At 44.0% G+C, this 14,543-nt stretch overlaps 1 protein-coding gene across 1 annotated transcript in view; it reads left to right on the forward strand.

Moving 5' to 3' along the window:
• The first annotated feature begins 854 nt into the window (after positions 1–854).
• Positions 855–14,543, forward strand: part of PLA2R1 (phospholipase A2 receptor 1) — a 43,363-nt gene continuing 29,674 nt past the window's right edge. Inside the window, exons 1-8 of the mRNA XM_055718149.1 lie at positions 855–1,051; positions 4,344–4,727; positions 6,953–7,120; positions 8,235–8,408; positions 9,499–9,612; positions 10,276–10,419; positions 11,427–11,615; positions 13,107–13,264. Of these exons, the coding sequence (XP_055574124.1) occupies positions 946–1,051; positions 4,344–4,727; positions 6,953–7,120; positions 8,235–8,408; positions 9,499–9,612; positions 10,276–10,419; positions 11,427–11,615; positions 13,107–13,264 (1,437 nt within the window). The 5' untranslated portion in view covers positions 855–945. The remainder of the gene's footprint in view (positions 1,052–4,343; positions 4,728–6,952; positions 7,121–8,234; positions 8,409–9,498; positions 9,613–10,275; positions 10,420–11,426; positions 11,616–13,106; positions 13,265–14,543) is intronic.

The raw sequence follows: 14,543 nt of genomic DNA on the forward strand, positions 1-14,543 counted from the left end.
CAGAGGTTTCTGTTTCCATCCTTGTATCATGACTGCGGCAGACACGGGTGAACGGAGGTCAGCTCAGTTATGCTCCAACTGTACCTTTATTTTTATAAATTTATGTATACATTTATACACTTACTTCCTATGCAGAAAGAACCATGCAGAAACATGCTTATGCAGATAAAAACCGAGCTGTCCTGCTGATTCCAGCAAATGCTTTTATCTTTAATACAGAGGTTCTGCTTTCGACCTTCCCTCTGCCACTCGCTTCCGTAGGACAGGACGGAGGCGCAGCCCCAGCGGGGCAGCTCCTGCCGACGTCCCACCGAAGGCAGAGACGAACAAAATGGAAGGCGGCGATTACTTTTCCCCACGCCAAAATGTAAAACGACATGGGGTGGACAAGCTAAACACCGAAGCGTGTGCGTGGGGTCCGTGGGGCGGGAACGGCCAGGGCAGCTGGCCCGAACGCGGGCTGTTTTCTCAGCGCTGCTGCCCCCAGCGCCCCTCCGGGTGCCGGTTCGGTTTAAGGTCTGGTTTTACGATAGAGGTACCTGGGGCGCGGGCGCGGCCCACTGAGCCTTTGCAGATGAAAGGATGATGAACGCGGCGCTTTGTGCCCCCTCCAGCCCCCAGCCTGGGCAGCGGGCCCGGGCTGCGTGCGCGGCGCCCCCCAGCGCGGCCGAGCGCTCCGCGGCGGCGGGTCCCGGGGCGGGGAGGGGAGGGGGGGGGCGCTCGACGGGCGGCCCCGGCCCCACCGCCGCGACCCCCCCGCGCCCCGCCCGCCTCCCGCGGCCGCACGGAGGGAGCCCGCGGGCCTCCTCCCCCCCCGGGCCGGGCCGCCCCTCCTCTCCTCCCCGCCGCGGGGCGCCGCCGGGGTGGGATCGCTCCTCTGCCCTCCCCGGGGCCGGGCTCGGCCGAGCGGAGCGGAGCGGAGCGGGTGGGCGCAGTGCCGCCGCGATGCTGGGCGTGCGGCTGCGGCTCCTGGCGTGCTGCCTGCTGCTGGGCGGCCGCGGTCCGGCGCGGGGCGCCGCGCTCCGCCGGGACGAGGTGCCGTCCCTTTGGAGTGAGTGACGCCTCCGGGGGCGGCCCGGGGTGGGGTGGGGGGCGGCAAGGGGTGCGCACCCCTGGGGGGCCGGCAGCGGCGTCGGCCGGGCGGTGTCGGCGTCCCCGCTCCGCGCCGGGCTGAGCCGATCGCCCCGGCCGTTCCCCAGCCCCGTCCCTGCGGCGGGGGAGCCCGCGGCCCCGGGCGCTGCGGGCGGCCGCGGCGGGGCGAGGCCGGGGCGAGGGTCCTGCTGGGGTCCGGCCGGGCGAGGGGGTCGGGGGCGCGGCGGGCCGGGGGCTGGCTGTGAGCCCCTGCGAACCCTTCTCGGCCCCCCACTGCTGTTCTGCTTCCCTTGCTTTCCTTGCACCTGGAGGGAACGTAGATGATTTTTTTCTCATTTCCAATAAATTCCAGTAACTTTCGCTATTGCCACATAAGCAGTTCTTGCAGCTTTTTGGGGGGAAGGAAGTGGGAGGTGAGGAGGAAGGAAACAGAGATACCACGGCTCCTGGTTCTGTTACGGCCGTTCGTCCAACTATGAGCTGTGTTGAACCGAAGCAAACAGGAACTTGGCAGTACCACCGCGCCTGTGCCCTACCGGCAGCTAGAGGCCTCGCTTCTGGCAGATTGTGGCTTGTCACCTTGTCCTTGTATCCAGGGGCCTGGACGCAACAGAGGTGGGATGTTTCCAAAGGCCTCCCTCCACCCTGCCAGTTCCCAAAGTGCAGGCTATCTCCTTTTCTCCTTGGGTCCCCTGGGGCTGGCAGGTCTGTAGAGCCCTTGTGGCTCTTCTCCAGCAGGGTATCGGGCACAGAATCCTCCCTGACCCCAGAGACTTTGTAACAAAACCCTTCTACACGATCACCTTAAAACGCATAGCACGGCTCAGCAAGCTGAGAGGAGGGCAGCCCTAGAGGCATTCCCAAGGTTTGGTGTTGCTCCAGTTGCCTTGAGGAGAGGGCTGAGCTGGGGCCGGGGCAGCTGTCCCTGAGCCTGCCATCTCTGGTGCCTCGCTCCTGCCTGGAGCTGGCAGCCCTCCGGCCAGCACGGCTCTCGCCAGCTGCATTTTGAGGTTGGGGAAGCGGAAACCACATTTGGAAGGGGGCTGCTTAGCCCGTAGCCCAAGAATCAGTCTGACCATTCTTGGCATAAATTGCTGTAGAATGAAAAAGTGAGTAACAGCATGCTTCCCAGAGATCATCCAGCTGGGCTATTTGTGTAGACTGTTTAAGACCCTTATCTTTTCTCAGCAGTCATTGCGACTCTTTAAGAGTCTTACAGATAAAGGCATTCAAAGCTCGGAGAATCCATCTTTGGGTTGTGGCATTGCTCCCCCTGCCCTCAGGAAGCTCCTGTGTGCTGTCAAGGTGGGGGTAGATTGGGAGTTTGCATAAGAAGTTTATTTAAGTGTGAATCCCAGTATCACGGTGATTTAACCTCATGAATCAGTGTTTACTGGTGCTAAAAACATCCCAGCTTCCACTTATCTAGCAAATTAACGGTCTATTTTCTTGGTCAACCAAGATAAAACCACTGTGTGGAAGACATACCCTACCCTCGCATGAGAGGCAGAAACCCTTTCTGGCCATGTAGCTAGAGATGCCTGTGTCGCCCATGGAGGATTGGGTTGGATAAGAAGGATGAAACCAGAGCAAACTATACAACATCACAGAAAATTCCAAAGCAAGGGGCCAAGCTGAGTATCTGTCAGAGTGTTTTCTGATGGTTTTTCAGTGAACACAAATACCTGAGAGCTGTAGAGATAGGATGGATTAAAGGAAGCTTGCTCTGCCCAAAATGGTTGAAGACTTAATGTAGAAGAGCTGCTAGGTGAGGTGCAATTACATGTAACGAGCTGATGTTCACCTGCTGCCAGTTAGAAAGGCTTGCCCCTGCTCCTGCACTATCGCAAGCTGCTAGTGCTGATAGCCACGTGGAAAACAGTCACTGTTACTGGTGATACAACCTGCAGCGTGACTCTGTCCTCTCTGTAAGTTAGACTGCTTGATGTGTTCTGTGTAGGATCTGTCACCAAATACCTTTCCATAACCTATACACTCTGTTCTGCTTGTTGGTGCATGTTCTGTTGGTGAGCTGATCTCCTGTCTGTCGGTGCCACAGCGCTGTCCTGCTGCTGCTTGAAAAATCTTTCTTTTCTGGAGCTACACCTAAACTGCATGTACTAAACCCAGACACAGCATCTGGGTGGACCTCTGCATCTCATGCTTCAGATGTGGGCTATGTCAGTCTGAGAAGGTTTTTTTTATTATAGTTACTGCTTCGAGCTGTTAGGTGTAGTGAATTACAGCAGCTGAAAGCACACGTGGCAGAGATCATTGCTGTAAAATTTCAAGGCAAAATGAAAGTGCTGCTCAGGTTTTCAATGCATAAATCTCCCAAGGCATAAGTATCTTGATTATAACGTGAGAGGAACTGCATGGGTTAATTACCATTGGATTTCAGAGGGAATGAAATAACTGAAGCATTAAAAGTTTGTATTTTGCTGATTTCCAGTTCTTCAGCTGCCCTCATTTTTTTTTCAGTCTATATGCTCAGTTAAACATTTGCTCCCAAGATGTTAAACAGCTGAGGTTTTTTTCACATACTTATAATGTGATGTCACATAGTTCAGTGAATTTCTACAGGATTCCAAGAAAGCCGGGGTGTTAGGCTGACCCCACAACATCTGCTGTGGTCCAGGGTAGTCATGTATAGTTGAGCAATATGCATCCAATAGGGAAGGCATACTTTAACCCTTGGCCACCAGCTCTCATGGTATACATAAATCCTATCCTTTCTGTATGCTATTTACAATGCAAAATATTTTCTTTCTGCCTCGGTAGTTGCAGAGAGTGAAGAATGAAGATGGCAGTGTCAGCCTTAAACTTTTTAGCTTTCACTTTAATTGCACTCTTCCATCTCCACCAGAGAATTATTGTACAATATGCAGTCTGACTGTAGCACGTAAACCTGTACTTCCTTAGTGGGTGTTTCTTGGTGACCAGTGGGGTTTTTTTCTTTGAACATGACTGATGTTTTTAGGCACCCCATTTTTATTTTTTTGCCTATCCAACTTGAGAAATATTACCTGGCCTTATTTTTATGATCTTGGAAGAGGTCCACGTGTTAAGAACTCAGCTGGCAGTAAATTTAGACCAGTGCTTTTATTTTTTGAAGTGTCAATCACTCGGATGAATATTTTCAGTTTTCTTCCTAAATAGTTCCAACTAAAACATTAGTCTTTTGATACTATTCAGTCAGTAGCAGTATTCTACAGAATGAAACTACCTTTTTTTTCCCCCCTCCCCTACAGATAAAGGGATATTTATTATCCAAAGTGAAGACTCCGACATGTGTGTTAAAGTGGACACAGCTGGCCTTGTTCTGGAAGACTGTAGTCAGCTCTCAAAGGACATGTTATGGAAATGGGTATCCAATCGGCGTCTTTTCAACATAGGCAGAAGCACCTGTCTAGGACTGAACATCAGTAGACCAGAACAGCCATTAAGTATGCTTGAATGTGATTCAACTCAATACTCGTTATGGTGGAATTGTGATGGAAAAGCGTTAGTTGGTGTATCAGGGTACAAATTAGCCATTGAAAATGGCAAACGTATTGTGGCCAAAAAAAAATCTACCTACCAGTGGAAACAGTACATGTCCTATGATGAAGACCTTTGTGAACATCCATTTCAAGGTAAAAATAAAATCTTGTCGTAGATGTGTTGGTGGGAAAAGTTTTGAAAATTTCTTTTGAAGCAAGGTCAGGTGCTTATGATCCCTTCCAACCTCTATTGTGGTTTGAGACTCAGCGTCTGCTTTTTCCCATGCAGTGGTTGAGGTGAGCATACCACACAACTGATTTTTTACCTTATCTGTTATATGGACCCAAAAAACCACCAGTATCCTGGCAAACCAGGAAATGGTCGTTTCAGATCCTCTATGACATAGAAAGGGGAACTAAGGATTTGTTGTTGCCCATCCTGCGGCTTTCATTATCAGATAAACTCAAGGAGAGATAAGGAAGGATTTGGAATTCCTGTCACTGCAAACCTGTCTGTGATCGCAGTGTGCAAGAACCAAATGTTTGCAATGTTCAGCACCTGGACTCTGAACGTGCCAAACTTTGGAACAGAGATCAGGCTTCTGATTAATCCTGCTGTACAGCTAGCGAAGGCATAGGAGTGTATGTCAAGATCCAGGCCTGCAGACCTGGGCAGTTTTCCAGGTATATGGACTAAGACTGAACGCATTGACTACAAACGGCAACAGGCAGACCGTACGTTGACCCCTGCCTTAGCGTTTCTGTAGAGGGAAAGACCTAGTGTTTACACAGTGTGTCTCAGGCTGGAGCTGTTGATTCTCCCCATTTGAACTGGGTGTTTGGGTTGCAGATCTGGTCTCAGTGGTTTCCTCTGTAGGTATGGCTGGGCTTGGCCTTTGTTCTCACCGAAGTCCTTCCTTTGGGACCTGTGAAAACTGGGAAAGCACTATAGCATCCGACCTCCTCTTGAAAACTTAAGACCAGACAGAAAATATTTAAACCCACAAAAAGTCTTACACATTTGCTATGTACACATAGCGAGATGAAAGCAGACCTCGTTTAATTCTAGTACTGCAACATCTAAGAGAAGAGGATCAACCTTAGGCAGGCACTTCTAGCCTAGTTTCAGGACCAAAGTAATTAATTGCGTCAGCAAAATCTCTTTTGCCTCCAATTTCTGTTTTCTTCCTTCTACCTTAGCATAGGCACATGTAAATGTAAGCCACCCTGTTAGTCCATCGTGTTAGGGGGGGGAACATCTTCAAAGAAAAAATGTGTATAGCTGTGGTGAGAGGTCTACAACTGTTGAATTTGGTCTCTTGCCAGGACTGGGATACTCCTTTGCAGCTCCATAGCTAGCAGCATGATAATGGGCAGGCAGAGCTGCGATCCCAGTTTTTCTTTTCTCATGTTCTTTGTATCATCTGTTCATATCAGAAGGCTTTAAAGGGCATTTACAATGTGTAAACTGCTTTTTTATATGTGTACAGCCAGCCATTAACTCTGGAGACCTCTAGGAACCTGGCAGTGTGCACTGATTCTGTAGTTGAAGGACTTTGATCTTTAGGCTATCAACACGGATCTTTGACAAAAAAATTCATTCAAAGTGTGATTGTGGTTCTTTGACCTTTTGTAGAAGCTCTGGGATTAAGGAGACACTCACTGAGGTAAAGCTTTTACAGCTTTCAGTTGCACGGGATTCTCTCAATATTTTGGTACTCAAAGTACAATAGGAAAATATTTTAACTATTTTATAAGTCATTAATGGATTGTGACAACAGATGTATCTAACATCAGTTCTTTAGCTAGATTATTATTCCCCATGGTATAAAACCTTATTTTTGGAAGTTTATTTAATATTCCTTTGTCTTTCACAGTTCCTTTCCCATAGAATGACAAAGAGGATGGAAAAAACATTGGAAATCCACTTATAAAGAATGGGAGGAGCAGGGGAAATAATGCTAAGTTGCTTGTCAGTTATAGACTAACAAATAAAAAATAAGTAGAGTTTGCACCTGAGCATGTACTGATTCTGCTAACTATTGTTTTGTGTAGTTCTGAAATGTAAGTGCAGATTTTAAATGTTAATTGCTTAGATTTGGGAGGTTTTTTCAGTTGTAGTAAGTTCTGAGAATGTGCCTCTTTTCATGGTGACAAGTTTCATAAACTATTATTTCCAAATTCTGTTCACTGGTTATGCTGCTTATACTTGTAATGCTGTTTTATCAATTATAATGTATCAATTATAAATTAGAAAACAGCTTTAGACATTTTATTTATCATTGCTGCTGAAAACAGGAATAATGAAATAAGGGGGTGAAGAAATTTCTGTGGTCTGCATTCTTTTAATCTCTGCATTTTATTCTGGTTTATTCCAGAAACATACACCTTGCTGGGAAATTCCTTTGGTTTCCCATGCGTTTTTCCATTTAAATATAACAACAAGTGGTATTATGAGTGTACCAGAGATGGAAAGGAATTTGACTGGTGTGCCACAACGACTCACTATGAACAAGACGAAAAATGGGGGTTTTGCCCAAATGCTGGTAAGATCTTGCTTGTCTTCTCGCTTCCTCCACCTCCCAAGAGTATCTTTGTCCTTTCCTAGTAGTTCTAGGACGTGCTGTGTTTTAGATTACTTCCCTTCTGTTAGAGGGGAATGTCTCTTTAAAAAACGCAAAAGAAGACTTCAGCAAATTTTTTGGCAATTTATCACGTTTGGCCTTTAGAGACCGAAGTCCTCATCCCAAAAGGAAGACTGCAGGGAGTGAGCAGAAGGATGTTACCCTGCACAGCCCACTGATCTTACCCTGCAGCGAAACCTCTCTCCTGTGGCCCAGTGATATACAGGGGGCTCCTCTGGAGCCGGTAAAGTCAGGGTTGCTCTTGCAAAGTCACGTTCTCCTTTTGACTGTACTACAACTTGCACATTCCTTTTCTTCTGTGCACGACTTGGACATGTCTTGGGCCTAAAACACTTAGAAGGAATAGCTTTAAAAATACGTGCTGTCAGATGGATTTTGGATGTATAATCTTCGTGAATATTCCAGCTTCCTGCATAAATAAGCAGAACAGTTTCTTCTATTGGCAGCTTTCCAAAAGTGATTTGGAAAAGCCCTCCCTGCACGAGCTACATTTCAGATCTGTGTTCCAAAGCATCTTAAAAACAGCCGTAAATGTGTCTTTGTAAGGGGGATTTCTGGGCAACCATTATAATGGGTGGTATTTGCAGCCTCGCTTATACTTTGTAATTTTAGTAAGTCTGTTCTCTTGAATATGAGGTAGGAGGAGATCCAGCGGCTGCTTCTCCAGAAGGTGAGTGAGGTTTTCGTAGTTTGAATATTTCAACATTCAGCTTTAGGAACAAATGATCGGCTGGTATGAAGTCAATGTAGCTCTCTGGCTATATGAGAACTGTGAAAATCACCACCAGCCACAGATCAGCTCCTGAGTATTTTATCCACCATATGAAATACAGAGTAACATCTCATTCTTAGGGCCCTATTTCTGTGTGTTTCTTTACCAAAGGAACATGAAAGGAGTTCACAACTGAGCTCCATCAGGATGTTACTGCCATAAATTAATGGAATTGTTCAAGGTGTTATATTTCTGATTAGTCTGTAGTCTTGGGCTGTTGGTGACGAGTCTGTTTTGGAGCAGGGAGTGGCTGTGACGTTTTTTGGAAGAAGAACCCTGACACGCACCTTTGCTACCAGTTCAACCTTGCATCTATGCTGACGTGGCGTGAGGCACGGGCTGCCTGTCAGCTGCAAGGAGCAGACCTGCTGAGCATCGCTGACCCCGAAGAGCAGAATTACATAAGTAACTTAAGCAGTGAGTAGACATTTCTCTGGGGACCTTGTAGGAAACCTGTAGTTAGATTTCCTCTTTAGCCGTGCAAAAGGGGTAAGCTTTGAGCTTAATACTCTGTGTGATATCTCTCCAGTTGCTGCTTGCGAGGCTTTGTCGCTATCACATCTCAGTAGAGCTGTCTGAAAAGGTTCCCACCTTAATATCCCAAGGGCAGAAGTGTGGTTTGTGTTATGTGAGGGTGCAATTGTATTAATTCTCCCTCCCCACAGAAACTCCATTATTGCAGCTGTGGTTATGGAGTGTGTTTGTTTTCCTTGGAGAATTGTGCAAATGTTTGCCTTCTTTGCAATGTACCCTGGTGTCCCTTTCTCCTGTTAAGCTTTTTTTGCAAGCTGGACTTAACCAAATGTGAATGACAAGAACATTTCTGCAGGCTTAAAGTAAATGTCCTGTATGGGAAAAAAATCCAACTCTGCTTTGATAAGTGGATGGGATCCCTTCTCTGATAAGCCCTTGGAGCAAGCATCTCAGACAAATTTTGTAGAACCTTCTGACAACATGGCTTTCGTGGGTATTTTAGCATGTGTGGAGAGGATGGAGCAGAGGAATGGGTGGTGGAGCTGTGACGAGAAAGGATACCTCAGGTTTCTTGCCCATTGCTTCCCATGATTGCTGATTTTCAACTGCAAGATATAAGCTAACAGGAAGTTTGTGATATTGTTTCCTTGGCTTTATGATATGCCTGCAGGCCGTAAATGGGCTGAAAGCTTTTTGGTTTATGGGAAGCTGAAACAGGCTAGCGTTGATGTAGCTGCATGTTCTAGATTTAACTTCTAAGGTCAAGAACTTGTGTAGGAAGGGTTTGCCAGATGAGTAGCTTTTGAAACATGCAGACTTCTGAGTTTACTCCTTTTCTCTCTCTGTTGATTAACAAAGTAATGGACTTCTTCTAAGCAGAGAAAAAACAGCCTGAACTTTCTGGAGAATGATTTGAAGTTTCGGGTTATTCCTATTCTACAAAGTCAGGACAGCAGATCTATACCTTTTTATTTTATTTTATTTTAAAACGTGGGGAAAGCATGAGTTATTACGTTATTTTTTTCTGTTTCAGGGCAGTTAAACACCACAGATGTGATGCTGTGGACAGGTCTGAATCGCCTGGAGGAGGATGCTGGCTGGCAGTGGTCAGATGGAGCACCGCTAGTGTTTGTGAACTGGAGAGCAAGTACTTGATGTTCTTGGATATGTTGTAGCTGTTTAATTACATGTTGTCTGTAACTGCAGCTTGATACAAGACTGCTGTTTCTGCAGCTGCGTTTGAAAAGTGCATCAAGTGAACAAGTGTACCTTTTTGTTTGGTAGAAATATTTATTCATATTCATGAACTAAAAGCCCCTTCTAGGGATGTAGCATCAGTTGAGGTGGATCTGTTCAAAGCATTAATGGTCTAGCCCTTTTGTCATTTACTTTTAAAGATGTATTTAAGATTCCAGTTGCATATTTAAAAGCTATGCTCTGGATGGTTTCATGGAGGAAAGGAGTTTCAATTTGTTTACGTTGACATGCTGTAATTAACATTAGCACATTAACATGTTCTTTGTGACCTGGTTTGCTACATTTTGAGGTCTGTCCGCCAGCAGACATAGCATAGACACTAGAGCTTATTTCAGCCTCTCATCTGATAGCAGCAGCCAAGGACGAATTGCCACACACGTGTAAATCATGGTCAGTGTTCAGCTGTCTATTGTCTTGGTGTAGCATTACCAGAGGTTTGGGTGTGTGGGGATGTTTATACACTCTTTCAATAAGGTGCAGAGAGCCTGACAATACCATTTTACAAGAACCGGGTTTTTTTGTAATTTTGTGCTTCTCAAAAATGTCTTTGCAGATGTCTCTGATAACCGTTATAAAGAAAATCATTGTGCAGTGATTAATTCAAAATTGAAGTACGGCTGGCAGAGTTACTTGTGTGAATCTGGATTGCCTTTTGTATGCAAAAAATATCTCAATAAGACAGAGCATGAAACATTGGGTAAGTCTCTCAATGTCACTGTATCCTATTTGTGGGTGTGGAAGGAGAACAAGAGGAAGCCGCCTGAATATAAAGCCAGCAGAATAGTCTTAGCTGAACTAAATGTATGGGTTTGCTAGTTTAAGTTGAATACAGTTTGATTTAACTGCTCTAATAAGGCTTTCTTCTGTTTAAATGCAGTCCTGGAAAATGTGTTGAGAGTCTTAAAACTAAGAAATAATTTTAATATAAATAGCATTTAATTGGTTCCTTACATATCAGATGCTTACAGAATGTTCATTCTTTTCTATTACAATAAAGCCACATTTTGGAGTTTAAAATTAGGTCTTCAGCTTTGAATGGAATTAACCAGTGGCCCACAGAGAAGAAACTTGTGTAAATGCATCCCAAAAATTGCAGTTATTTTTATGGCATGCTGTACTTTTGATATAACAAAAAGCATTGTACATATATTTTTTAAAATATATATATATAAAGAATATAGTATATATATTGTACATAGAATGCCTCAGACTCTCATTCTGTGGGGAAGTTAAACACAGAGCTGAGTTTATTAATTTATTTCTGTTTTGATAAGAACAACTTATGTAGGTTCAGCTTCATCCTGATAACTTAAAAGAAAGTTTCCCTACTTGTTTCAGATAATGAGAAGGGACTTACCCAAACTTTTTGTAGGTAATGCACTTGAAAATGCTTTAGCTGGCTTTGAATCATGTTCAGAGGTAAAACGGCAGATAAAATATTTTTAAACTGTATAACAGATCCATTAGTGTGTTTGCACTATTCCAGCATCCCAAATGGTTAAATCATAAAATAAAGTGGGAGAAATTTCCGTTTGGTTGGTAGGTGATGTTCCACAGAGCATGTGTTTTGGCCACCTTAAGTCTTCTTGGTTGACTCTGTTTTCATTTGAAGATTAAAAAAAATAGCTCTGAATGTGTTATGAGCACACTGTAACCTTGTCAATTCTATCTAATATACATGGACGTTGTATGCTTGATTAAAAGATAAATGGAAGTATTACACCACTCGTTGTGATGCTGGCTGGTACCCACACAATCGCAACTGCTACAGACTTCATAAAGAGGAGAAGAGCTGGAATGATGCTTCTGTCTTATGCCACCATGATGATAGCGGGCTCATTAGTATATCCTCCATGGCAGATGCAGAGCTGCTCCTTAACTTGCTTGAAAGTGGTGAGTTTGGGGAGTGAGTTTGAAGCGTGCAGCGTTTCCTGAAATGTTTTGTGCTGTTGTTTTGTGCAGCCCTTTAACATTGTTAGCCACTTAAGCTCTATATTACATGGCACACCCAACTGACATTGACAAAAAAAGAAAGCATGATGCATGCTCCTTCTAGAAGTCTTAAAAAAATGTGTAGCATCACCTTCTTCAATAACCAGACTGAAAATAAAGAAATAAATCAACAATGTAAACAACAGTGAGGCCACAGTAAAGACGATAGCTTTTGTCCTTTTAAGTTCTTGGCTGCTTCCTTGGAAACTGTTGCAAAAGATTCGGTGATCATCCTTATTCAAGAATTGCACTTAGAAGCAACAACAATTCAGAGTATGTTTTGCTTTCAAGCTAGCCTTGTCCACACTTTAAAGCTGCTGCTGCTAGTATGTTGGCAGAGTCCCCTTTGACAGCAGGGTGTATCAAAGGAGTTCTGTTAGTCCACGTTGTCCTAAGAGGTAGTATAATTACACAAGGAACTTAATGAACAAAAGCTCTTCAGTGCAGCAATGCCAAGACTTTTGTTGTCATAACAGGAGCAAAGAAAATTATTTTGTGCCTCCAGCTGACATCAGTGTGCTGGCAGAGCTGCACAGTTGGGCCATGGGTTTAAGCTTCCCAGGGCTGGAGCACAGTGACATGTTTTATCAACTCTGCCCCATCGGCTGTGGTTGCAGGAAGGTGTGTTACACTGGATTTACTGGACATCACCTCCCATTATCATCCCTCCTGCCACCCATCCTCTTTGCTGTGCTGTCTTTCTCTTAGAAATAAACCACTGTATCATCTTCCTTACCTCTATTAACGCCCTCCATAGATACCAAATACCATTATTTCCAGAGATACTGTAATGGACAGCTGTAGTTGTTCTCAGCTTGTATTCAGCTTCACAGTCCGCTGTTTCTATTTCAGACTTGCTTCAGGCCTCTCTTCAGGAGAAGGGCTTACATGCCTGAGAGCCTGTCTGTGTTCTCTGGCTGAGCAGCTGGTCAAGTGAGGCACTGCACAAACCACAAGCCTTGTCTTTCCGATGTTTGCCAGCTGCTGCAGCTACAACTGTGCTGTCACTGGAGCATCGCGCAGAGGGAGAAGTGTGCTCCTCAGCCAAAGCTGAGTGTGCCAGAGCAGGTTGTAAGAAGAAATCTTTCCCTTCCATGTCAGGCTTTCTGCCCAGTGCGCTTCAAAAATGTACATGTGCTCTTTATTTGCATTTCTCAGGATTTCAAAGCATATTATTGCGTATGTTGATCTATTTTTGAAACAATTTAGTCTTCAAGGGCAGTAGAGCATTATCTCGTCCATAAGGTTTCCTAAAGTTTATACATCTGGGTTTTTTTTCCTGAAAGGTAATTTTTAAGAAAATCCCGTGAATCATTTTTAAGTGGTGCTGATGTTACAGGAACAGCAGGCATTATTTCTTCACCGTTAAAATCTGAACTTCCTCTTTTACAGAAAATGTAACAGAAGCATGGATTGGGTTATACAGTAATAACACCCCTGTTGTTTTTGAGTGGTCAGACCGCACCCCAGTAACATTCTCTAACTGGAACAGCCAAGAACCTAACACCTTTCAAAGAACTGGACAGCTCTGTGTTGCAGCACAAGGATCCGTAAGTTTCCTTTTCTTTTTGAAAGAATTAGACAGGCACTTTTATTTTAGCTCATAATAATTTATTCTCTCATGGTGCGTATTCTTTTAAGCCATGACCTGTAGTGTGACTTTGGGTTTTGATTTTTAATATATTCATGTTCTGATAAATGCGATGTAGCCTTCAGAAACCAATACATTTTGCAGCGCTGATGCACAGAATATGAATCATAGCTTTTGAGTTTATGTTCAGTAAAAAACGCTACATGCATAAAGCTTGCCAAATGGAGGAGAACAAATATGGGTAGGTATTTTGATAAAGTAATTTAAAATCCAGGTTGTGTATATCATAATTTATGATGCATCAGTTCTGGTCTTGAAAGCTTCTGTCACCGGTGCCTCTTTTATCTTGCTGTCAATATTTATAAATTTTATGTAGCATCTTTCAGAAACAGATAGTAATCTAGAGCTACATAAAATTATAGAAGTCGACAGCAGTAGGATTGACCCCAAATCAGTTGGGTGTAAAACTGGGAGAAATGTTCAAATAATCAGTGTTCATGGCACTGCCATTTTTGTCTCTTTGTAATTTGGCCATAAATTTACTTTACTTTTACAATTAACGGTATTTAAATTCACTAATACGTGAATTATGTAAGTAGCACTATAATCCTTTTTTTTTAAAAGAAGTATGTCTTGTCTAAGTGTGAAAGCTGTATCAAAAAGAGTTTCTGTTGTCTCCCCAGTAGCGAGTCCAGGTTGCAATCTTTTAACTCATGGGAAAGCCAAGACAAGAAAACTGACTTGTAACAGTGGGTTCCCATTGGAAGCAGAAGATAGGACTTTGGTAAAATGGTGGGGTTTAGATACATAAACCCACATTTTACTCAGTGTGTAAGTGTGAAAAATAACGTAAAATACAAAGGAAAGGGAGGTTCAAGATAAAATTCTTCAAGCATTTTTTTTGGTACGTGTGAAGTATGCGTAGATTGTACAAACGTTGTTATGTCTTGAGTAAGGAGTCTTCAAACATAAAGATTAATCTTATAAAGGACTATAATAGATAAGAAGAAAGTTCCTGTCTACTCTGACAAGTGCGTGCTCTGGCATGGCCATCGTGTTAGTTAATTAAGGTGCATTACATCCCAGAGAGTGATTCAAAGAGACAAACCCTTTTGTGTGATTGATTTGAAAAGTCCTGCTGACAGTGTTGGTAGAAATAAACGGTCTGTCTAAGGATAAATAAATGGAGTGAGAAAAATTATTTGGTTTTACTGAAACGTTAAAATAAGAGGAGGGAA

The sequence above is a fragment of the Falco cherrug genome, chromosome 8 (genome assembly GCF_023634085.1).
Source record: "Falco cherrug isolate bFalChe1 chromosome 8, bFalChe1.pri, whole genome shotgun sequence".
Lineage (NCBI taxonomy): Eukaryota > Metazoa > Chordata > Aves > Falconiformes > Falconidae > Falco > Falco cherrug.